Source organism: Erithacus rubecula (assembly GCF_903797595.1).
Source record: "Erithacus rubecula genome assembly, chromosome: 14".
In the NCBI taxonomy this organism is placed as follows: domain Eukaryota; kingdom Metazoa; phylum Chordata; class Aves; order Passeriformes; family Muscicapidae; genus Erithacus; species Erithacus rubecula.
In genome coordinates, this window is record NC_136666.1 from 3184973 (window position 1) to 3209815 (window position 24843).

The 24843-nt window shown below is 55.3% G+C and overlaps 1 protein-coding gene across 3 annotated transcripts; it reads left to right on the forward strand.

The window, feature by feature from the left end:
* Nucleotides 1-1717: 1717 nt before the first annotated feature.
* RBPMS2 (RNA binding protein, mRNA processing factor 2) lies at nucleotides 1718-24614 on the forward strand. 3 transcript variants are annotated; one of them, XR_013775852.1, is made up of 9 exons: nucleotides 1718-2043; nucleotides 12510-12587; nucleotides 13183-13221; nucleotides 13717-13779; nucleotides 14480-14630; nucleotides 15191-15339; nucleotides 17979-18141; nucleotides 23056-23125; nucleotides 23365-24614. XR_013775852.1 is itself a non-coding variant. In XM_079317958.1 (8 exons), exons 1-7 carry the CDS (start codon nucleotides 1984-1986, stop codon nucleotides 23116-23118), a joined length of 603 nt encoding a protein of 200 aa, XP_079174084.1. In that variant the 5' UTR covers nucleotides 1719-1983; the 3' UTR covers nucleotides 23119-23125; nucleotides 23365-24614. The 3 variants fall into 3 exon arrangements, 1 of the variants encoding a protein (XP_079174084.1); XR_013775853.1 differs by lacking the exon at nucleotides 23365-24614 and having other exon boundaries at nucleotides 17979-18146; XM_079317958.1 differs by lacking the exon at nucleotides 17979-18141 and having other exon boundaries at nucleotides 1719-2043.
* Nucleotides 24615-24843: the final 229 nt, after the last annotated feature.

The window sequence follows — 24843 nt, forward strand, 5'->3', positions numbered from 1 at the left end:
CAGAATTAAAAAAATTAATTGTTTTTTTTTAGTAAAAAATTGGGAGTTTTTTCCTCTCATGCCGGACCTGGCAGGGATCAGGCTCAGCAGGTTATTACAAAGCCTTGGAAAAAGAAGTGGTCACTTTGCCTCTGTATGAGGACTCCATACACAAACCCTCTGTGCCCCATGCAAAGAGCTGCTGCTGCTAAAAGCCATAACCTAGAAAGCAGGGGAACATAAAGGTGATGCTCCCAGAAGGATGTTTCATCCCCTCTAACACAGCTCTTGATGGAATTACTTGGCCCCACATGCACTTGGCTGTGGGCACCATCTCAGTGATATTTCTTGTATTGCCTTTCTGGTGCCAGGCTTGGAGTGCTGTGGCTTTTGCTGGATGATACTTGTGCATCAAGGGGATGGCTGAGTTTAGGGCTACATTTTTACAGGGTGCTTCTCTCTAGCCAGGTGGCAAATGGAGTCAGAGGCTGGGGCTTGAACAGGGCAGTGGACCCAGGTGTGGTTACCCCCAGCCAGGCTCACACCTCTTCACAACATGCACATGAGCAAAACTATATTATCCCTGAGCTCCTGCTGGAAAGAAATGGTCACTGAGAGACAGATGTGGACTCTGACTTTGAAGTGGCATTCAGTGCCTTGAGGACACACAGGTGTCTCCAGCCAGGACAGGGAACACACTTGGCTTTTGCAGTGTGGGGGGCTGTGGGACCCCCAGGGCAGGGCTGATGTTTCCCCTCTCTCACCTGGCCTTGGTGCTAAGGAAGCAGCGCAGACTGGGCACAAGAAATGCTGGTTAAGATAACAGAGCTCAGATCCCTGGACATCTCTCACTCGGTAGGTTGACCCAAGCCCTCGGGGATTTACACTTATACGTCAGAGAGGAACCAAGCTGGGGGATGCAGGATGGAGGAATAGGCTGTGTATTCCATTTTCTGCTCAAATTATCCAACCACAGGCTGTGCTTTTTAGGATGTGGCCAATTGGGCAGGGAGAAAGGAAAGAAGATGGATAACGAGAGTGGTGAGGCCGTGGCTCAGGTTGCTCAGAAACGTTGTGACTGCCCAATCCCTGGAAGTGTCCAAGGCCAGGGTGGATGGGGCTTGGAGCAACCTGGGAGAGTGGAATGAGATGGTTGAATGAGATGAGATTTAAGGTCCCTTCCCAGCCACACCACGCACAGATTCCATGGTTCTATGCCTCAACCCTGCTCGAACAGGGCTTTGCACATCGATGTCCGTGAGGATAGCTGTGGGGCTGACCTGGCAGGTGGAACCAGGCTGTTGCCCCCAGGAGAGCGGGGATATTGTGGGGACAGATCTGCGGCTGCTCCCGGGCCGCTGTCCCGGGGTTACAGGATCCCATCCTGAGCTCTGAGGCTGCTGTTCCTGGGGCTCGGGGCTCCCATCGCGGGTCACAGCGCTGCAGTCCCGGGGCTCTCGGACCCCCGCGGGGCTCAGCCACGTCTCCCCATCGCCGGGGATGTCCGGAGGGAGCAGCGTGTCCCCGCCGTGAGCCCAGAGCCCGGCGGGCCCTTTAAGAAAGTCGAAACCCGAAAGTTCATCAAAGTTGACAAAAGTTTTTCGTGGAAACGAGGGGGAAAAAATAATTAAAATAACTCGAGCCCAACAACAAAAAAAACCTTCCCCGCGGTCCCGGGGGGCCGGGCCGGGCCGGGATTGGCGGCGGCGGCGGCCGGGGGCGGCCCCGGGCGGGGCAGGCGGGCGGGTCCCGGCCCCGCTGCTCGGTGAGCGGCACCGGGAGCGGCGGCTGGGGCTGGGGCTGGGGCTGGCTCGGCCCCGCAGCTGCGGCTCGTTGCGCTCTGCTCAGCCCCGCTCCGCCCGGCCCGGCCCGGCCCTTAACAGCGGCGCCGTCCCGGGACGCCGCATGTGAGCCGGGAGGGCAGCGCCGCACCGCCCCGCACCGCCCCGCACAGCACACACCGACACCGGCACCGCACCGGCACCCCGGCACCGGCACCCCACCATGAGCAACCTCAACAAGGACACCGAGCACACCAACAGCGGCGGCACCGTCGAGGAGGAGGTGGGCGCTGGGATGGGGAGCGGCGATGGGGCGGCGGGGAGTGGGAGCGGCGCTGGGACACTGGAGGGGCTGGGGCTGGGTCCGGCGGCGGCGATGGAGCCGGGGTGTCGGGGGATCGCGGGCGGAGCGCAGCGCCGTCGGGGAGCAGGGGCTGGGGTGTTGGGCATGGAGCAGAGCGGGATCGGGGACCGCGGAGGCGGCACCGGCACGTCGGGGACAGCGGGGAGGAGCGCAGCGCCTCTCTTGGGGAATAGAGGTCCTGGTGTCAGGGCTGGACCCCCCGGTCGTCGGGGAACCGGAGCGCCGGTGCCGGGGCTGCTGCTGGAGCCAGAGTACCGAGGTGTTGAGGAACTGGTGCTGGAGTCCTCGGGCCGTCCCGAGGAGGGGCTGGGGCCGGGCAGCGCAGTGTCCCTGTAGCGCTGTGGGGCAGAGGGCTCGCAGCTCCTCGCTCCATCCAGCGCAGCCGCTGCCTGTGGGCATGGGGTCCTGCTGCCATGTCCCTCCCTGTAGCTGGAGGGCTCCTGGATCTACACTGTTCTGTGTGGGACTGTAGTGGAGGAGCCCCTGCCCTGCTCCGGGTGTGCTGGCTGGGGCTGGAGGACTCTGAGCTGACCTCCCAGATGCCACTGCAAGCCAGAGCCTGGATGCTGCTGGATTCAGGGCTGGAAAGGCCAGTAAGGGTGGGTTGTCAGTAGCCACATGTCAGAACTCGCAGCCCTTTGGCTGTTGGAGCCATTGGCCGATGCCATCTCTGCACCCATGGAGCAGGTGTTGGCATAGCGGGTTCCTAGCTGCCCTCCATCTTGGAGAGGATCTGGAAAACGCCTGGTCTTGGAGACGTTTTGCTGCAGTCCTCTGCGCCTGGCCCTCAGGACTGGGGAGGTGCTCAGTCCCCTCCCCTCGCTGTCCTCCGTGCATCCGCGCCGCCGCAACATGGCGCCGGGCTCGCTCCGCCAGCCGCCGGGCTGCACGGCCCCGTGGCCAGCTGACGGAGGGCCACCGTGTCCCCCGGGCCAGCGGCACCCGGGTAATGGGCTGGAATGCATTGGCAGCTGGTGGCCGTGGTGATTCTGTCTGCGGCGTGGAGCAGGGCAGAAGTGATGTGGAGCGGTGGGATGTCCCAGTGTCACCGGGTGGTGCTGGTGTGGGTGGGCTGAGACAGAGCACCTGGGGCCCTGTGCTGCTAAGGGTGGAGGGAAGTTTGGTACCTGGGGGTTCTGCAGGCTTTGCATGTGCGTACAGAAGACTCAATGTGCCTCCTTGATCCAATTATTCACTGGCCTGCAAAGCTGCCTGAGGTTGATGCTGCTTGGTGCATCCCATCCCAGTGGTGTTGGTCCAGCTGGGATGGTGCCTCACAGGTGATGGTTGTGTGAGCTCCTGGTGCTGGAGGGCAGAGCTGGTCTGTTTCCCACTTCTGGGTGGTTATTTGGTGAAGTGGGTGATGGAGCATTTCAGGAGCCTGGAAATCCTCACCCTCTGGAGAGGCTGGTCCTCCCGGGAGTGGAGCTTGATGGCTGGAAAGCTGAGTTAAAGATGGCATCCCTGGAGAGTGGGCAGGGGTCGGACAGAGGGGTTCCTGCTCTGCGTTGTGCAGCCTCTGGGAGTGTGTGGGGAGGGGTGGTCTGTCCACCCCATTGGATGGTCTGTGGCCTCACTGGGTGTGTCTGTCACCCTGCACCCAGGGCTGCAGCAAAAGACCCACCACCTTGGTTAGGCTGGGACTGGTGGGGAGTTAATGTCCCGGTCCCTGGTGGGATTGCTGTTGGAAAGTTCTTTCTCCACCAGAATCCAACAGAAACAATGCTGTGGGTGGTAAGCACAGTTTGGGCTCCGTGGTGGCTACCCTGAGCCTGCTCTGATTGCTTGTTTTTCCAGTCCCTCCTGGCTGACCAGGAGCTGCTCCCACTGCAGAGGCTAACGCCAGCACAGGGAGTTATCTTGTGTTCAGGATCCCAGCATGGTCTGGGGGCTCAAAATTCTTTCCCAGAAGCTGCCTTTGATACAGAGTGATAAATAAATTCAGTGCAAAGTGGAATCCTTCAGTCCCAACATATGCAGGAGGTTGTGCTGGAATATTTTCCCACACTGCACGGATAACACCGCTGCGGACACTCCTCCACCCCCACCATGCACCTCCTTCAGTGCCTCCCCAGGCACTCACAGCAGGGTGCTGTGTGCCCCAGATACAGCGGGGCGATGCTCCCAAATTCAGCCTTTCCCTTTATCTTATCTGGGAGCCCCTGGATCTCGCAGCCGCTTCCTGGCTGGTGACATGCGGAGGACAGGAATGCCTCTTGCTCCTCTCGAGGTCGTTAACGGGAATGTTAAACAAACAGGGCCTAATGTCAGTCCCTGCTGTTCCTCACCAGACACCTCCCCAAACGCCATCCCTCCCCACTTGCTGCTATCTTCTGTTTATTTTCCAGGCAGCCGCCAATCTGCGTGGCTGCGTCCCTCCTGCGAGTCCCGGAGGGTGCTGTGAGACAGGCAGCTGCCTAGGTGCTGCACTCCCACCCCCATGGCAGGCTGAGCCTTTTCCAGCACCTCCAGGAGCTCTCGTGCTTCCTGTGGACACTGTGTGTTGTGTCCATGGCTGCATGGCATTCAAACCCTGTGTGTTCACCCTGCTCTCTGGAGTTCCTGATGTAGACGTGTTGGTTCTACTCTAGAAATGAGTTCTTGCTCTCCTGGGAAGTTGTAGGTCTACCAGGAGCAGGAGGAATCTGGAGCTAGCTGTGTAAATGCCCAAAGTGGCAGTTGAAGTCTGTGGTTATCCTGTGTGTCCCCTTGGCTGCTCTGAAGGGCCTGTTTGCAGCTCCATGGGTGGTGGCTGCTGTTCTTGAGGTACAGCTGGGGATCCTGGACTGCTGAAGGTAAAAAGTGTTAAATGTGAAGTTGTGCTGGGAGAGCCCAGGTGAGGACCTGGCTAAGCTCTGCCAGAGAGGATCATCTTAGGAAGAAATACTTCCACGTGGTAGGGTGAAGCTTGGCACACGTTGCATAGAGAAGCTGTGGCTGCCCCATCCCTGGAAGTGTCCAAGGCCAGGCTGGATGGGGCTTGCAGCAGCCTGGTCTAGTGGAAGGTGTCCCTGCCCGTGCAGGATTGGATCAAGATGGTCTTTAAGGTTCCTTTTAAACCAAATAATTCTGTGATCTTTTTTGTTGGTCCATGGTTGGCTGTGGGTTAGAAAACTGTGTTGGAGAGGCAGAAGGCTCTTGGCTTCCAGACAGCCTCCTCAGTAGCAAGTCCTACATCCCTTTTTCCTTAGCTGCTGCACTCCAGGGTTGCCTGAACTGCCTGGGAATGCTGCTGGTGAATGGGCTGTGTTATGTGCTGGATGTCTGTAGCACTTCATGGACTGGTGCCAGGCATCTCTTGACTTCTGTAATCTCTGCTTGAGTGGACCTACATACCTCGTGCATGTGTGGATTCCAGCTCTACAGCTGCAAACAAATAAGGTTAGTGTAAGCTCTGGAGTCAAATGTCTCCTCTGATGCTGCTCCTCACTATGAGGAACATGAAGCTGTAGTAGTTACAGTCACCACTCACTAATCCTCCTGCACTGGCCTGGCTGAAGCAGCCTCAGAGCTGTTTTCATGCCTCCTAGAAGTCCCCTAAATGTTAGATGCAGCTTTCTGTCAGTGACAGATTGTTGGCTGAGCAGACACCCTGGAGTCAGCATGCACACAGTGGTTCTGGGAACTGATGTGTTCCCAGACATCCTCTTGGTCTCGAGTTGAGCACTGAGTTGCTCTGACAGGAGAAGGGATGTGGGAATCTCCCCATTATCTCCATGTGTCCTGGTGCCTGTGAATACCCTCTGAAGAAGCTTCCTTCTCCTTTCTCACTCTTTGAAATCTAAGTTTCTTAGGCACAAGTCTGAGTGTTGACATCCCAACTCAATTAGTCCCTGTGATGGGGTAACTTTTTCTCCTGCCACCTAGGCTATTAAATGAGAATGAACTTCAGAAATTAGTTTTCCTCCTTGGCTAATCTGAGGAGCTGCTGAGGACTTTCCTTCCTTAGCCTCAGAATTAATGGGTTTTTGGTTGTGCCTGTGGAAGTTAGGAAGGGCCAAACTCAATAGTTCCCTTGCTAGATCTGTCTTCATCACTAAAGTAGGAAGGATGCCCTTTGAGATGTCTAGGAGATACCTAAGAGTAGTTCAGGCTTTGTGACTCCTGCTTGGATCCCAGAGCAGAGAGCAATGCTGCTGCCTGTTCTGGAGCTCTGCCTGAAATAAAGGCTTCAGCTCAGAGCTGCACTGTGGTGTGGCTGTAGAAGTGAGATGATCAGACCTCACTACAGTACTCAGCATCTTTCTGCACTATGTGGGATACTGGAAACCAAGTTCCTCCTGCGTGCCTGGCCCTGTGAAGGGACCTGATGAGGGTCAGGGCAGTGGGGGACAGCTTTGGCACTGGAGCTGCTGAACCTGGCCCGTGCTGAGGTGTGATCCTGAGCCAGCCCAGCACATCTGATGAGGAGGGAGTAGTGGCACCAGGTGACACTGCCCTTGGCGTGGCAGAAGTGGGTGCTACAGGCTTGGCAAGGATGCTCTGGCCCCTGCCCCATAGGTGATGATGTGCTGGGGTGGCTGGAAACCTGAGGGCCCAGTGTGCCTTACCCTTGTGGAGGTTCTCCAGCCCTGCTGCACAGCCCAGGAGAAGCTGTGGAAATGTTTGCCCTCCCAGTCTGGGGTGGTTCCTTCCTCCTGTGCTGCAGGGGGTGACAGGTTCTTGCCTTGCTGTGGGGTCAGCCTTGGTGTGTATCCATTGGAAGCTGTTGGCCTGGGGATGTGTGCCTTTCCCATCTGCTTCCAAAGGCAGGAGGCCTGTGTCTCCCCAATGTGTAACTGCCCTGTGTCACCTGTAGCCATGGCCTGAAGTGCAGGGTAAGCCTGGGTTGGGAGTCTGGATGTGTCCTGGGAGGCACACTGTGCAGAGTGCCCAGGAATCCCTGTGTGGTGGGGTGAAGCAGGTACAGATGTACTCACTGGAAGATCTGAGGTGAGGGCATTTCTTGTGAGGGTCCTGCTTCCAGACCCATGTCTCCTGCCAGTCCTGGTAGGATCTCGTTTCACTACAGGTGCCTGGCTGTGGGCAGGAACAGTTGGTCCACAGCAGGTAAAGTCCATGGCTCCAGTGGATGGTGACAGGTGTCTGCAGGTCCCCAACACCAGGTGAGGGTGTCTGGAGACCAGGGCTTAGTGTGGTGGCTGGGTGGGGCCAGTGTGGATGTGAGTGTCCTTCAGCACATTGGCTGTGGCACTCGTGCCTGTCCCCTCTGGCTTAGCAGACCTCTTGGCCAGGTGAAAGGTGATGCAGGCAACCTGAGGGTGCTCAGCCAGCACCTCTCTGCGCTGAGGAGCTGCCCTGTTGGACAGCAAACTCCCAAACCCATCGGTGTGCTGTCCTTTGTGTGAGATGCTGCAGAGACACAGGCAACAGGACTGGATAGAAGGAGCAAGCACTCATGGCACAGCCGCACCAGCAGATCTTCCTCTGCCAGGGTCTATTCTTGACTGCTGTCCTGGGCTTTATCAGCTCCCATGTGCTTCCTGCTCTCCCGGAGCGGGGCTGGTGCCTCTCGCTGCTTCCCGCTTGTTGGAGCGTCTTCCTCCCCTGACCACAGGGGTGGCTGAGCCCCACTGACATCCCTGCCTGATGTGGGGGAACAGCAGTGCTGGGGAGGGGCTGAGCAGAGTGGGACACCACAGCCTTGGGAGCAAAACCTGGTGCCCTTGGGCTGGCTTGTGGTCAGCCTGCTTCCCTCTGGGCTGTGTTGATCCTCATGCAGCTTTTGTGCTGGTTCTGGAGGGAAAGCCTGGCTTGCTTCAAGTGCTGGGGGGGTTCAAGACCCTCTGTCCCCCCTGGGGATGGGTGAACATCTTTGCAGTGGGTGGGAAGCTCTGTGCCTGCCTGGGCTTCCCGCTTGGAGCAGCTGCTGGCCTGATCCTCTGCGATCCCGCCTGCGGAGCCGGGAGCTCTGCTGGGGCTGGAAGGGCAGCAGACCCCGGCCCCTCTGATCGGTGGAGGGGAAACTGTGGCAGGGAACAGTGCAGCAGCCACTTACTAGCCCCTTCTCTCGGGATTCTTGCCCCGTGGTGTGTCTGCCGAGCCGTCCCTCGTACAGACCACACATCCCGGTTTTCTCCTCCCTTGTGGTTCCTGAGGACCGAAGCAGCCGCGGGTCGCACGGCAGGACTCTGCCGCCCCACAGCCCGTGTGAGAGGCCGAGAGGCGGCTCCGGTCCCCTTTCCAGCCCCGCTGGTGTGTGTGTGTGTGTGTTCCCTCCCCGCAGCCCTGTTGTGCAAGCCCCGTTCCGCTCCCGTTCCTTATAAGTCGCGGCTCCGCAGCTCCCGCATTCCAGCGCTCTCGCCTCGAGTGGCCCTGGCTGCTGCGGTGGCCGGACCGGGCTCGCTGTCCCCTGAGGGCCTCTGCTGACCCCGCTGAGGTGCCCTGCGGAGGGAAAAGCTGTGCCCATGTCCCCGAGCTGAGTGCAGAGTGCTTTGGGATGCTGCGGCAGGGCTTGTCCCTCAGCAGGATGGCGTGGGGCTGGTGGCATAGGAAGAAGGCTCGGCATTGGTGTGAGCTAGTAGGAAATGGCTCATTACCAATGGCTCAAAACTGGCATGTGGCTGGGGTGGCTTCCTGGAGAGGGGGAATGTGGGGGAGGCACTCGCTCGCTTTCCTGCTGCACCAGTGCTTGGGTGTCTCTGAACCACTGCTGGAAGCATAGGCCAGTTTTGGGGGGCTGGAGTAGCTCAAGCTGTGCTGTGGGTGGTGTAGTTAAAGGGCTGATCTCCCCAAAGGGGAGGGTTGCCCTTGCTGGCTCCAGGATGGGAATTCAGAGCAGTCTTCTAACAAAAAAAAAACCCCAATCACTGCTGCGTCGGGGGGTGCCCTTGCATCAGACACTTCTGACATAACTCAGCCCTTTCTGGGCAGCAGAGCAGCCCAGAACTCCTTTTTGAGAGCTCTAACTCCAAGGCAGCTGTGCCAGGAGCTGTGGGAGCTGTGCCTGTCTCCTGGCAGCACTGGGGCTGTGGTAGCACAAGGCAGGTGCTGCTGCTTGGCTCTCACAGCCTCAGCTCCTGGCTGTGCTGGCCCAAGATGTGTTTTTCTTTGGGGAGATGCAGCTGTGTAAGAGCTGACACTGAGAACTAAATCTCCCTCCTTCCCTCCCCCCCCCCCCACCCCGTGTGGGAAGCTATGCTGGGATCCTCCCTAAGAGATGGCCTAGATGGTCTTGTCCCTCCTGGCATGAATCCTGTTTTCCATGGTTCTTCTCCATCTCAATCAGCTATTTGGACTGGGGACATCCCCAGAGGGGCAGGGATGGGGAAGGGAGAATGCTGTAGGCCCTGCAGAAAACAGTGTGGGCTATCCTAGGTGAGACTTGTTCCCTGTCCTGCTTGCCCCCATGACCATGTGTCCAGTTCACATCAGTCCTGGGTGGGGTGTGACTCCTCTCACCTGGCATCTCTTTTTGAGTAGCTGGCAGCAGAGCCTAAGGATGAGCAGAAAAGTGTGGTATTCCTAAAGATCTTTTCCTGCTGGATATCTGGATGTGTAGTTTTGCCCAGGCTGCTCCTGATCCAGCCCTGGATGGATATTTTTGATGGTGTTTTGGTTTGGTGGTTTTTGTCCTGTGACTTTTCCAGATGCACTGTGGGGAGGCTGGATTTGGTGTTTGTGGCAGGGTCTTGAAATTGGGTGCATTTTAGCAGAACCTGTCCTGTCAAGGCATGTTGAGTGTAAGGGCTGAATGCCTGGATTTGTCAGCCCTGGATGGCACTTCAGGGCTCTCAAAGCCTGCAGGATTTCAGTTGACTGGAGAGTCCCAGTTTGGTTAATCCACTGGAAGATGCTGGTCTAGACCCCGTTGTCCTCATCTAGAGTTCCCTCTCTTTGGGAGCAGGGGAAGAGGCTGGACCAGGTTGCCCACAGTGCACAAGAGGCTCAGACTGGTGAGCCGCCTCCTGCTTTTCTCCTGTGGGGTAACCTAAGTCTCCTTTGCTTTATGCCTGGTAATGGAAGTGAGTTCCCTCTGTCCCTTGAAAATACTTCTCAGGTCTCTGCCTCAACCTCCCTTCACTGAATAACTTGATCTCCCTCTTTCCTTACCCTTCTCTAGATCAGTTATGGATGTGTTGAATTGCAGAGATTTTGTAAAACCAACTGCCTCATCTTGTCACTTCCAACAACCTCTTCTGAGCAAGGACTTCCTTAGTTTGTCTTGAGATCTTCTTTGGAGAGATTGGCTGGTGGCATTTGGAATTGCCTGGGCTTTGGAGTAATGGCAGCCCTTGTTGGGTGCTGTGGCTTGGCTTTCTGGTGCTTTCCAATGCTGTGGATGGGGACTAACAGGACTTGGAGGCCAAGGGAAACTTCTGTGCAGTGAGAGATTTCTTGCTCCTGTCCTTGGCAGCAGCTGGCACTGGGAGCCTGTTACCTCTGACAAAGAGCTTTCCTGGGCACCTGCCTTGCTCACAGGTGCTCAGGCTGATGTGAGGGCTCCAGCTCTGGCTCCCCATTCCCTGAGCCACCACACATCTTCCATCCTGTCAGGCCTGTCGCAAGGACTTACCCAGTGATGCATCACAGAGCCATTTAGGGACCCAGCAGGGATGTGGCTGCTCGGAGAAAAATCCATTCTGGGGGCTGAGCACTCTTGGATCCTGAAATATTGAAAAGGGACACTGCTTTCACATGGCTGAGGCACATGTGTGCCACCACACTCTGCAGCCCTCCCCTGCAAGGGATGGTTTGGGTTTTCTGGGAGTGCACTCTGGAGCTCATGCTCAAGTGCAAGCACTGAGGTCTTGGAGGCAGCCAGCAAGCCAAGAAACAGTGGCATTGTCCCCTCTGCCCAGGCATGGGGTGGCCTTGGTGTGGTGCCTTAAAGCATCAGGTGTGGGGTGGGATGGTTGGGCAGCCTGTCAGACTGAGCCTGGGCTTGGAGAGTGTTCCTGGGGTGCCTCACATGGCATCCTGCCTCCCAAGGCAGGGCAAAGCAAGAGTGTGTGGTAGAACTGCCCATATTGAAGGGTCAGGATGGGAAGGCTGCTCTGGTTCTGCTCCTGAGATGTGCTGGGCTGGAGAAGGGATCCTCACACTAGTCTAGTGGAGGACAATTAATCTCAGCATGCACTAGAGTGCAGGAGCACCCCAGGTCTTTCAATGTTTGTCCTGAGGGCTTTACTCTAGGAAGGGCATTTGTCTGCCTTGGCAGGACTGTCCTGGGCACAGGAGCTCAAGGGGGTGAGTTTCCATCTGTAAGTAAGAAACTTCCCTGTGTGGTGTACTCTGTCTGGCTGCCCCCAAAGAATTACAGAGTGCTTCCAGGTCTGTCTCCATCCCAGAAGCAGGACAAGTGTATGATGCTTACTTTGGTGGTAAAAGCGGTTTTGGATATAACCTACTCTGTCTGGAGAAGGGGAGATGGCTGAGCAAAAGAAAAAATGTGGGAGCAGATCCCTTCTGCCCTGTAGATTTAATGGGGTCACTCTGTGCTGGAAGCAGGCCAGGAGATGAGTTCTGGCTTGGGGTTCTTGCTCCATTATTTGTTAATAATGACAAGTGTCTTCATGACCTTGGTTGTGCATAACTTCCCTTTCCAGCTCTGTGCTGATTTACAAGAAGTCTCTGCAGCTTCATCATGCTGCTTCCTATGGCAATAGTCCCAGCCAGTGTGCAGGGACAAGGTGCTCATGATGAGTCTGCTGAGCAGAGCTCTGCCAGGCCCTGAGCCTTCAGCACTTTCTTCTTCCTGGTTATTCGAGTGAACTATTAGCTATAATTTTAATGGATTATCTATTGAAACCCTCCCTGGCACTGCATTTTTTGCTGTGACATGAGTGTGTTTGGACTTGGTCCATGACTTGAACAGCCTGGGAAGAGCAGATGCCTGCAGGGGTTTGGCTGTAAACAGAGTAACTGCTCTGAGAGTGGGCTTGGGAGCAACTTCTGAAGGGTCTGAGGTGTGCTGGGGGAGGAGCTGAGATGGACCCAAAAATCTTCCTGCAGTGGGGCTGTTGCAGAAATCAAAAGCTGTAATTGGGGCAATGAAGTGTTTCTCTAAATTGAGGGCTGTCTTTGAACTGGTGATGGAATTAAAGTGCCAGGATAGGTTGAGGAGAGCAGCTCTAGTATGTGATCTGGACAGAACTGGGGTTTGTACTGGTGCCTTCTGGACCTTTGAGATGTGTGAGAGTTCTTGTGGTCTTTCCCAGTTTAGCCATCAAGGTCCTATCAGAGTGTGGAGCTGGTGTCCATGCCTGGACCAACCCAGGCCATGATGCCAGGGACTGAATTTTTGTAAAGACCTCAATCCTTTGAGCTGGGGATCAAAGGACTGTGTGTGTTTTATCCTGAACAACACTCCCCTAATGCAGGGAAGGGTTAGTGGACCTTTGATGCCCTCTCCTTTCAGTACAGCTGCTTGGCCTCTCCCCCAGGTACGGACTCTGTTTGTCAGTGGCCTCCCAGTGGACATCAAACCCAGAGAGCTCTACCTTCTCTTCAGACCTTTCAAGGTAAGAAGGTCTTCAAATCTTTTTTTTGAGGGAAAGATGCTGTTTTGTGGAGGACTTGGCAGTAAAGGTCTGTCAGGGGAGGTAGGGATGACATGGGATCCCATGACCTGGAACCAGCCCTTGGCATTGTGCTGGCTCTAAGCTTGGTGAAACCTGCTTGGTCAGCTCTGCTGCTCAGCTGGACCAGCCCTTCCTTGAGGGTGTGTCCTCATCCCCCAAACTGTCCATCCTTCTGTAAAACACACCTAGACTGTCTCTGGGGAGGTGGGGTTCCCTTCTCTGCACTCCTCTAGTGCAGGGAGGGTGCTCTGCTTTCTCTGGGCACTAGCCAGGGCAGGGTGCTCAACTTTGTAGCTGGATGAAGAGTTAGAAAGTGAAATTCCTTCCCAAAGGGCCAGGATGGAATAGCTAAAATACCTGCTCTGCCCCCAGTCTTCCCTACTGGTGGAAAAGAAGTGTTGTCTCTGTTTCTGCAGTGGCCTCTGCTGTATGGAGGGCTTGGTGCTACAGGAGCTCCTGGAGCTGGTGCTGTGTCTTGGTTGTAGCATGGCCTGTCCAGGAGCCTGACACTGACTTGCTTTCTTCTCTCCTGCAGGGTTATGAGGGGTCACTGATCAAGCTGACTTCAAAGCAGGTACCTCCTTCCAGCCTGTGTATTTTTGACTTTTGCTAGCAAGCTGATCATGCCAGGAGGGGAGAAGGGAAAAATCCCATTTCACTGTGTAAAGCCCTGTCTGGGCCAGCAGCAGCTACACAGCAGGGTTCTACTGACCCAGCATGTTCTGAATGTCTCCATGTGCTCCCCTGCTGCCCTGGCTGACACTTGAGGCTTCAGCCTCAAACCTTGTGCTGCCATCAGCCTTCCCCACTCCCATGCTGATCCAGGCAGGGGTACCCCTGCTGGGGGCTTGTCAGGGTGAGTGGTGTCCCCCCACACAAGAATGCCAAAGCATTTGTGGTGGGAGCAGAATCTTGAGCCAGTGACCCAAGCTCTGCTCGAAGCCCCTGTGCAGTTTAGAATGGTTTCTTCTGCTGGTTGTCTGGGACAGAGGGGGTGGCAAGGAAGGCTGAGGAGCTGGAAGAATCTTCCCAAGTGGAATCAGTGGTGTTGTTTTGCTGTTTCTTTCAGCCAGTGGGTTTTGTGACCTTTGACAGCCGGGCTGGTGCTGAAGCAGCGAAGAATGCCTTGAATGTGAGTACCAGAGTGGTGGGGCTGGGGGCTACATGCCTGGACCCAGAGCTGAGGGCAGAGAAAGGACAGAGTCTACCAGCTGTGCACCAGATGTGAAAGTGAAATGGTCCTGCAGCATCCCACCAGGGAAGCAGGAGACCTGTTCAAGGCTGACATCAGCCTGGGCAAATGCATGAAAGCTGTCTCTGTAGTTTTTCACAGCAGCTCTGAGGGTGTGGGGACCTGCTCTGACTCAAAAATATCTTGAGGATGGTCAAGATGGAAAGGACACCCAAAATGATCCCCATCCTGCTGCAGTGTTGGTGGGATCTGGTCAGCAAGATGTGGTTCTGCTGTGCTGTAGAACTTGCCTTGCATTTTATGGCACCTGCCAGTGCCTCTGGTCAGGTTGGCAGAAGGTGTAGTGGCACCACAGATGGGAGCTCACACACAGGGAGAGCTACAATAACCCTCCATTCCCAGTATGGACAGTTATCTCAGCTTTCCTGACCTGTGTTGGTAGCCATAAGGGGCAGAGCTGTATCCTTCAGCTAGGCATAAAAATAAAAGCACCTGGGAATTTGAGTGTTGCAGTGAGGTGACAGAAATCTGGGTGTGTCACTGCAGTGTGGTGGCCTTGGTTCCTCAGTTGGGCTTTGCTCCATGAATAACCACTGTGCTTGGACTGGAGCTTCACCTCCTGTGCTCTCTCCTGTGGCAGGGCATCCGCTTTGACCCTGAGAACCCCCAGACCCTGCGGTTAGAATTCGCCAAAGCCAACACAAAGATGGCCAAGAGCAAGCTGATGGCCACACCGAACCCCACCAACATCCACCCTGCCCTGGGGGCACATTTCATTGCACGGGACCCCTGTGAGTATGCTGAGGGGCTTGGAGCTCATGGCTCCAGCCTGAGAGCTGCCCAGCTCTGTGAATGCTGCCACGATGGAAAGAGCCCAGACACTCCTTTGCTCTGCCTGAAATAGGGAGGCCAGCAGGAGGATAACAGGCATCTGGCCAACATAGAGCTGATGAGACATGAAAGTTGGATTTGGTAGCTCAAGTGGTGCTGTAAATCCTTAAAGCATCCCTAAGTGTGAAACACAAAGGATGAGTCCATCACCCTGTATGTAGCCTGGTGGGCTGAGTTGCCCTGCTGAGGTTTATGGGGTGAGCTGTAATGTGGCTCTGAGCCCCCTGTCCTGCTGCCTGTGTAGACCAGCCTGTTCAAAGCCCACATGGGGCTGTAATGCAGCACATTCTCCTGGCAAGGCTGGGAGGCCAGAGGGGCAGCTATGCACACAGATTTTATGTCTCATCAAGATGGCAGTGCAAAGCTTTGGCCTGGGGTGGGGAATCTGGAGCCAATCCCTAAAGCAGGCTGTTGGGGCCAGCTCCTGGGACACTGTCCCTTTTTGTCTCCTCCTGTCTAGATGACCTGACTGGAGCAGCTCTCATCCCAGCATCCCCAGAAGCGTGGGCTCCCTACCCCCTGTACACCACGGAGCTGACCCCCGCCATCCCCCACGCTGCCTTCACCTACCCAGCAGCTGCAGCTGCAGCTGCTGCTCTTCACGCTCAGGTGAGTCCCTCCCCACCTCCCTGGGCTGGGCTGGGCCCTCCCATCTCCCTGCTCTCAGTCCAGTGGGCTCTGCTTGGCTGGTTTGACTCTGGCCTCTGCACCTTGGCTCCTGGGCACAGCCTGCTCCTGGCTGCTCCTGCCAACCTGAGAGAGGGGTCTGTGTGGCCAGGGGCAGGCAGAGCTGGGGGGTGATTTCTGACCCTGCCTTCCTGCAAGGGGCAAAGTGGGTGGGAGGAAGTCAGGGCTCAATTTCTGGCTGGTCCTGTTGCTCCCCATGGCCAGAGAACTACACTGAGGAAATACTTCTGCCAGTGAGTAACACAGCTATGAAGGGTCATCCCCAGCAAAAGCCATGGGCTTAGCTCTGTGCTAAATTGGGGGGCTCAGCTGGGACCCCATGGGCATAATGACTCAAACACTTCCAAAGCTGGAGGAGGGGGCCCTGCAGGAGATGAGTGACCAGAGCCTTGCCAGAGTGAGAGCTGATGGGTCAGGATGTTAGCCACCCTCAGTACAGGCTAGTGAGGAGAGTCATTCCATGCATGAGTCTCTGGAAGTGCAGGTGGTGGTGCAACCAGTTGCCTGGTGTCCCAGGGTTTGCTTGCTGACAGCTGAGGATGTAGGGATGCCTGTACTGGTCTGACATGGATGCTTTAATGTATAGAGACCACATAAACCTTGAAACCATGAACATGCAAAGGGAAAGTCAAAACAGAGTAGCAGTGTCCTAATTTCAAGTTAAGGTGCTTGGTTTGAAGCACTTGTCCAGGAGAAGCTGGACCCCCTGTCCCTGCCCTGCTCAGTGTCACCAGCCAGTTGTGCTCTGCCTGCTTCTGTCTCTGCTCCTGTAGTGGTGCCATGGGAGACTGGGGACTGAGCACTGGGGCTTAACCTCTGCTCCCTGCCCTGCCAGGCAGGGCTTGACTCCTACTCTTCCCTGCTTAAATGGAGAGGAAGAGGAGCTATGTCCTCTCACCATCCTGGCTGGCAGTGAGCTGTGTGGGCCCTTGGGCATCCTGTTGCTTCCTGCAAGCTTTGTGATGGTAACTGCCCAGCTTCAAGCCAAGCTTGCTTTCCAAATGCCATGTGGAGTGGATGCCAGCTCCCATCCTCTGTCCTGCCCCTCTCACACCTGCAGAGCTCCCCTGCTTTTGCCCTTCTGCAGGTGAGCTGTTGTTGGGCTGAAGTTCTTTGAGGGATAGGGAGAAGTACATTGGGATTCAGGACAGGACCAGGAAGAGCCCTGGAATGTTCTTCCAAGGACCTTCACACCCAGGCTGGTTTTTCACTGGGAAGGTTGTGCTTGCTGGTGTTTTCCAAAAGTTGGTGGTGGTGCCTGAAACTACAGGGCTGTGCTGTGCTCCTCAGTGGCCCAGGAGAGAGGGGTCTTCTTGCCCCTTGTGTGTGCAGTGTGCTGGTCAAGATTGAATTGTCCCTGAAAGGGAGGACCAGGAAAAAAATCAACCCCTCTGGCCTGAGGTGGTTGAGGGAGGTGATACTTCTACTGCAGTTTATTTCAGGATGGTCACTGGAGACTGCATAGGGTACCCTGAGTGTGAGGGTTAGACACCAAAACTTTATGGTACAAAGTGGGGGAGTAAACTCTGCTCTTGTAGAATGGAAGGTATTAAGGAGGCCTTCAGCTACATCTTTTCCCTCTGAGGTCTTAGTTCCTGCCCTCCAGCTGGTGAGCTTCTGGTTTCCAAAGAGGTTGTCTGGCCTCACCACAAGAGCCTGAGGAGCTCCCTGTGTAGGCAGAGCTCCCTGCCCCATGGTTGGTGATGGGCCTTAGGGAGCAGTGCAGACCTTCCAGGCTGTGGCTGGACCCAGCTCCTTCCCAAGGAGGCTTCCAGGCAGTCCCAGCTGCTCCTGGCTGTGCTGAGCCAGAGCTGACCCCGCAGGGACATGTCCTGGCACAGGATATGTTACCAATAAAATTTAGTGGGGTTAAATATTACTCATGCAGGCAGCCCTGGGCTGGAACCCTGTCCCTTGCAGAGCTGAGGGTGGAGCACAACAGGGAGATGACTTTTGCTCACAAGCTGGGCTGAAAGCTGTGCCCTTGGCCCCCATGTCTGAGCCCTCTGCCCTCGTGGGAGGGACTGGCTCACTCATGTGGTGGGCTTGTGAGTTATTACTCCCTGTACCAGTCACAGTTCTTCCTCCTGGTGGACTGGTGTTGGCTGGAGGGCATCCAGAGGATGGCCAGAGCTGTAGCAGCTCCATGGTGATCAGCCTTGAGGCAGGCAAGGAGATGGAGGATGTAACTAAACCAAGATCTTGTCACAATAGGTTTAAACCTGAAGGGCTCATCCTCCTGCAGCGCTGAGTTCAGCAAGGGGGAGAGGAGCTGGCCTGGCCTCCTGAAGAGCTGCTCAGAGGGCTGGCAGGAGGGATGAGGGGCAGGAGGTGGTGAGAGGCTGGCCTGGCCTTGGGATCCCTTGGTAAGCCACTCCCAGCTGATGGCTGCTGCTCCTGGCTCAGCCACGCCTCGATGGTGCTCTGGGCAGGCACCAGGCTGCCCTAGCTGTGCCTGCAGCCTGACCCTGGCCCACTGGGGACTCTGGTTACTTAAAGATTGTCCCATCTGCCTTCCCTCCTTCCCACACTCTCTCAAATCCCTCCTTTGATGTCCCTAGTGACCTCCAGCCATGATGCCAGCGCAGGCTAGCCCCGAAGCTCAGAGCTGTCCCTGGAGATGGGACGCCCTAGTGATGCCTTATTGCAGCTAGTGGAGTGGCTGTACCACAGCTCCATTCCTACAAGTGTTAAGCATGATGGCAGCCACGTCTGGAAGGACTGGTAAGGTAACCATCTCTCCTCCAAGGTGCACTGTGGGATTTGCAAGCTTCTGCCCATCTCTGTAGCCCGTACCTCCTTGGCAACCGAGTGCATGGGCCTCACGCTACCCACCCACCAGAGCCTGGGGAATGAGATCCAGGCCTTCTTTCTAACCCACATCTCCAACTCTGCAGCACATGACATGGCGCACACAGCATGGCACCGTCTGACATCAGCTCCTCCCAGCTGAGCCAGGCTCAGCCAGGCCCTGCCAGGGGAGGGAGAGCCGGGCTGGGCTGGGGCCAGACCACCCTGCCACTCGGCCTGAAACAAACCTGGTTACTCCCCAGTCTTGACCCTTTGAGGGCAACCAGAAATCCACCTTGACCTCACTCTTGGCACACGTGGGGGAGGTGAGTGACGTGGTAGTGACAGCACACGACTAAATTGTAGTGGGCACCGTAGACAACAGCACTTGCCGGTCACTTTGTTCCAGAGCCGCATTCTGGGACAGACCCTGCCCTCAGGGGGTCTCATCTCACCACTCTCCTCTCTGGTCATGGAAACAGAGCCAGCTCCTGCCTGGAGCTTGGCTTCACTCACAGCCTGAGCTCACAGCTGTGAGAGCTGTCATGGAGGGAACCAGCAGCCTTGGGAAGGGTTGGTGTAGGAAACTGGGAGCTTGGGAAGAGGGAAGGGCCTGGGGCTGGTTGGTGGGGGGATGGTTGATGCTTGACTGAAGGAAAAGAGCTGGGTCAGTTCTCCCTGCAGTGGTTCTGAGCAGATTTTTTCCTGTCTCTGTGGAAATGATAAGAAAAGCCACTGAACATGAGGGCCCTGGTCTGCCTTTGCCCTGAGAAAACTGTGAGGAGCAAGGATGTGCAGAGCTAACCTCTTAGGGAGATGGGAAGAGACACAGGCATGGAGACAATGATACAGCTTGTCTTGTTCTGCTTGGCCCTGGTAGACAGGTCCACCCATTGCTGGTTGGATGGAGTTGGGCTGCATTGTGTCTCTGGGGTAGAACCACTGATTTTGGGGTGCCTCTAAACCAGGCTGTGAGGGGGCAGAGGGGATTCCAGGGCTATCCATGCTTTCAGAGCTCTTTTACAGAGATGCTTCCAGCTGTGACAGCACCCATGAGGGCAGGACTCTGCTCTCAGCAGGACTTGCCATGGGAAGCAGGGGCTGGATGCAGGGTTGGCTCATGAAAACATGGCCAGGTGGTGTTGCTGGGGACACAGCTGATGTGCTGGGTACCTGGAATCCCTGGTAGGTGTTTCCAAGGCAGTCAGCCAGGTCAAAGCCTGAGGGCACAGAGACAGGAATTGTTAGGAGTGGGCTGCCCAAGCTTCCCTTGAAGCATCCCCTGCAGACCTTGAGGAGATAGCAGAGGTGGGTCTCTGGTTCTGGGACCTGCCCAGGGTGGAGGGAGCAGCCCTGGATCATGGCTATGTGGTTGTGCAAGAGCCTGGAAGGACCTTGGGACTTCTAGCACTGGGTTGAGGCTGATCCCTTTGAAAGCAGAGGTCCAACCCCCCTTTCCCTTGCAGCTAAGCTGGCAGACCTGCCCTAGACTGGAGAGAATGATGAATTTTCTGTCCCTGATAACTTGTTGCCTGTTGGTGCTGCCGTGCAGGGACTTCCCAGGATTATTTCTCTCTGGGCAAGCTCCATGCTTTCCAGAGATGTGAAGCATCTTGTTCAAGATGTTAATGGTTGTGGTAACTTTCTAAACTCCAGTGACTTGGTGGCACAGCTGTGGGCTGCCCAGGGCTCACACCTGGTGACCTGAGGTGCTGCCTGCTGATGGCTTGCCAGGCTCAGGATCTCAGCAGCACCAGTGAAGCAGCTTGGCAGCAAGATGCAGCTCTTGGATGTGGTAGCTGGATCCTACCAGCTCCTAGGAGCACAGGGAGTGCTTTGTCCCTGCCTGCACCAGGAGCCATCCTGATCCCTAGGACCATTCCAGCTGTAGTGATAGATCTGAGCTCCAAGAGTTGCTGGGGCTGGCTGCAGACCTAGAGGTAACTAAGGAGAGAGCAGGTCCTCCAAGCCAAAAGTGGTCTGTATACTTGGTTCTTGCTTCCCCTGTTTCCTTCTGAAGGACTTCCTCTCCATGAGGATGGTGGACAGTTGGATACTTGAATTCTGAGGGCAGCTGGGAGAGACAAAGGAGGTTTTAGCAAGGAGAGTGAAGCTCTGATGGGCTGTTTCTCTGTCCCATTTATAATATCATTGTGATTTTTAGGCAGCTGCTGGTGGTGGGCTGCAGGGAGGGGTTCCTAGGCTCTGGGAGGTGGCAGGCAGAGGCACACATTTCTCCTCTCCAGCTGTTTTCTGGGACAGATGTTGAAGGCAGCAGGATGAGGCCAGCAGTGGCTGCCTCATCCCCATGAGCAGGAGATGCTTTGGTGGTGTGACCAGATTTCTTTCCAACTGTGAGCTAATGCCTCTCCAGAAACAGCTGTGCCTCTTCCAGTAAAAGCCTCCCTTGCTTTGCTTTCCTCACCCAGTGCTGAACATCTCCATCAGTTCTTAGCCTCCTCCTTGATGGGTGTAGTATTTTGAGGGGTGTGAAGATAAAGCTGCCTTGGCAGGTGCCTGGTGAGTGTCCTTTTGTCTGTCTGCTGCCTCCAGTCCAATGGTGTCTGCTGCCTCCAGTCCAATGGTTTCTGCTGGCTCTGGGAACATCACTCCTACTGAGTTCTGCCTCATCCCATCAAGGCTTTAATCTTTCTGTAGGGAAAGACCTGCAGATCATTTCCTCACCCTGCCAGCATGTCAGAGCCTTGGATTGCACCCAGAGTTGTCACATCTGTAGAGCTCCTGCAGGGCTCCAGCTTGAGCCCCTCTGAGTACAGGGCTGGGCTGGTGGTCTGTGTGCCCACAGGGGCTCAGCCTGGGTGGGTTTGCTGTGTGGGCATTGTAGGCCTGCAGGAGGAAGGCAGAGAGGGGTGGTCCACTGCAGTCATGGTTTATTAGCACCAGAGCTACAAACAGTGCATGTTTTAGGAGAAAACCATGATTTCTTTTGGGAGTGGAGGTGCTGAGGCTCTGCAGGTGGGCCAGGTGGCTCTGAGGACAGGCTGGAGGGCCAGCAGGCTGGTCTGTACTGGCTCCTGTATGGCCTGGCTGTGCTGCTTGGCTGAGCCTGTGTGGGGTGGAGGTGGCTCTCAGGGTTAAGCATTTACAGCCTTGTGAATGAAGTGGGAGTTTCCTGTTGCTGCTGGGCAGAAGGAAACTGCTTCCAGCTGTCAAGGGGAGGGGTTGTGGAGTGGGAGACACTTGCCAGGGAGAAGGGCTGCACAGGAGATGTGGCTCTGCTGAGCAAGCACCTTCTGGTGGCAGGGGTTGGGGGGAGCAAGAAACCCCTGTGCTTGCTCTGGCAGCTGCTGTGGTGGCCCTGTAAGTTGTCAGTGATGCTGCTGCCTGTTCCAAGCCTTCCTGGCTGGTGTCTGTGCAGTGTGGTGGCCCTGACTGGACAGCAAAGGTCCTTCTCCCAGGCTAAAGGAGAAGTGAAGAGACTCTGTGTGGCACTTCAGTGCTGGCACTAGATGGGACCCCTCACTGGGAGGAAGGTCTTGGTCATGTCCCTGCCCTTGATTCCCATGGCTGGGCTGACTGGGATGCTGTGCCATGAAGTGTGGGGCCAGCTGGGAGCTGATTTAGTGGCACCCACTTGCCTTGTGAAGGTGTCTGGAAACAGTCCAGCAGATGATGGAACTGTGGACTGGTTCAAGTTGGAAGGGGCCTTAAACCAATTTCATTCCACCCCCATCCCATGTGCAGGGACATCTTCCACTAGACCAGGTTGTTCCAAAGTCTTGTCCAAACTGGCCTTGTTCTGAGCTGGTGAGAGGCTCCTGTGAGGACAGAGCTGCTGCTGCCTGGCAGGGCTCACTTGGAAAGGGACTCGAGGCCCATAGCTCATGTGGCTGCAGGTCCTGGCATTGCAGCCCTCATGCCTGGGGGGGAAATTGGCCCCTGCACTGCAGGCAGTAGTGCTGAGGCTGTGGCAGTTTGCTGCATGTCTCTGCACATCCTTGGGAGAGAAGCATCTTAGTTAGGCTTGGGTGAGGGGATAGCTGTACCAGGATGGATGGGACAAGGGGAATGGCCCACATGGAGCTCCAGGGGATTTTCTGCTGCTTTTTTCCCCATCTTGGAGCCAAGTCCATCATTGTGCTGGTTTCCAGAGCCTGAAAGTGCTGAGGCTGTGCTTCTCTCCTGGCAGCTGGGGAGGGAGGAGCAGGGGGTGGTGCTGTACTCCAGCAGCAGGACCAAGTTCCAGTTGCTACTCTAATGCTGGATCTGTGCTCAGTCAAGTGGCACAGGCTTGTCTCCCACTGTTCTCAGGCACATCAGCTGATGCAGCCCAGCTGGACACTCTGGTCTTGCTTGACCAAATGGGATCATCTGGATATCCAAGGCTGTGGGGGCTGGGTGTTGCCAGCTCACTGTGTCTCCTAAGGGGCTGGAAAGTGTCTGTTCAGTTACTGCCCCTTGTTTGCTTATTAGGTGCCCACCCAGCTCCTTCCTTGGCAAGGAGCAGGTCTGGGAAATAGATGTGGCAGCAAGCACCTGCCAGGGAAGCCTCTAAGTCTTGCTGGTTTGTAGCTCTGCCAAGTTCTTCCCATGGAGTCACTTCTGGTAGCAGGGTTGGGGTTTGGAAAACTCCACGGGCATCTGCTGTAGTGGATGAACCACCTGTATATAGAGAGGTTTGGGTCTGGTTTTAATGTGTGGTCTGGTTTTAATGTGTGGTCTTGAGATGCCTCCTTGGCCTGGCTGAGGGTGGAGCTATTCAAGTGGTGTTTGGAGCTCACCCTGGAGCCATCTTTTCTCCATGGACCTTGCACAGGGCTTGAAGGAGGTGAAGGTTTGTACTGTGCTGAGGTAATCATGGAGCTCCCCCGTGGCTTTCTTTTGCAGATGCGCTGGTACCCTCCCTCTGAAGCTACCCAGCAAGGATGGAAGTCTCGTCAGTTTTGTTAGTTCCTTAGTAAGTAATTAACTACTCTTGGAGTCAGGTCTTTGTCTTGCTCTTCCTTGGGCTGCTTGGACTCTTGGGGGAGAGGAAGGGATGGGAGCTTGGGCTCAGCCCCACACCCAAGGATGTGGTTGGGGGTCCTGGACAGGTGATGGGAGCAGGGAGAGCCCCAAGCCCTGGGCTGAGGAGGGGCTGTGGGACACACTCAGGAAGCTGCAGCTGGCCCTGCTGACCACACTCCTCTCCCACAGTGTCTGTTCTTGGCTTGTGTTCCTGCTCCCTGCCTCTCTGCAGAGGGATGTGCCAGGGAGGATTGCTCTGCCCCCTCTGGATTTGGTACGTGGCCAGCGGACAGCGCGCCTGGCCCCACCACGCTGCCCCCAGGGCTGCCAGAACCCTTTCCCTGGACTGTGAAGCCACTGCAGCCCCAGCCACGGGCTGTGTGCTGCCTGCATCCCTCCCTCCATCCCTCCCTCAAGCCATCCCCAGGACGTCCTCCCTGACTGAGCTTCTCCATCTGGCTGCACTGAAACCCAGCTGGGGGCTTGGTCCTGGGCTTCCCCGGGCTCGCCCTGCCCTGGGGGCAGCTGGGCCGAAGGAATCGAAAGGCTAAATGGGTTTTGCATGTTTTCTGGCATGAATTAAAACACTTAACTTGTGTCTGTGTGATGTAAGTTTGTTTGTTCTAGCGTTTGTGTAACCGTTAGCAACAGGTCTTGGCCCAACAGATTGATCCATCAAGGTTTTCCTCTTGCTTTGGTGAAGACTTGGCTTTGAGAAATTCTAACTGTCCTTGTCTCACCCTTTCTCCCACCTCCACCCTCCCCTCCCCAGGATGACCAGAAAAATTTGAAAAATTCTTGCTTCTTTTTTTTTTTTTTTTAAGTATGATGCACTGGGTTTTTGTTCTCATCCATTCTGCTCATTTTAAAGTCAGGGTTATTATATTATTTTTTTCCTTTTTCAGACTTCTATATAAAAACAGCTGTAAAATATCTAACCTTTTTTTTTTTTTTTTTCTTCCCTTCTTCTGATTGGAGTGCATCCAGTCTTGCCAAATAATCAGCCATCCTTATGGGAATACCGAACAAAAAAAAAAAGTACGAGTATTTTTGTACCATGTGTAATAAGGAAATATTTATGCATCATAAAGAATTTCTTGTGTGTTTGTGTGCAATTAATTATTGTTATTATTAAAGAGAAATTGTAATCGTGTAAGATAAGTTAATGTTTAGTTAAAAGCTTGAAAAAGAAGGGTTGTCTTCTGTACCAATGATTCAGTCAGGCATAGTAAACAAGAAATTGTGCAATTTTTGTTTTTGCATCTTATTGCTTGGTATTGAAGTGCTTTAAGTATTATCTGACCATGGCTGTCTCGCTTGTATTAAAAGATTTGAGAATAAGTTGCTCTATAATTGCTGATCCTATGAGAATGTGAAACTGGATAATATATGAAATGCAACAACAACAAAAAAAAAAATATACCCAGAGGCTGCTGTGACTTTTTCTGTGGTCTTGGGTGTTTTCTTGTGGGAATGGTGTGGGATGCTTCAGGCCTAGCCTGGCCCCTTCCTGGTCCTGTTTCCCAGGCTGGAAGGATGCAGGCTGCTTTGGGATGCAGCTGAGGACCAGGAGAGGGGATCTTCCCTGCAGTGCTGGGAGAAGGGTGAGTCCTTGCCTGTGTGGGTGTGTGCTGGGGGTTGGTGGGGCTGAGCTCTGCTGCAGGGGCA

Bases quoted from the DNA above. Each gene is read 5' to 3' on its own strand.
- RBPMS2 (XM_079317958.1), top strand. From the start codon at position 1,984: ATGAGCAACCTCAACAAGGACACCGAGCACACCAACAGCGGCGGCACC. The intron at 2,044-12,509 runs GTGGGCGCTGGG...CCTCTCCCCCAG, and splicing joins GCGGCACCGTCGAGGAGGAG to GTACGGACTCTGTTTGTCAG. The intron at 13,222-13,716 runs GTACCTCCTTCC...TGTTTCTTTCAG, and splicing joins TCAAGCTGACTTCAAAGCAG to CCAGTGGGTTTTGTGACCTT.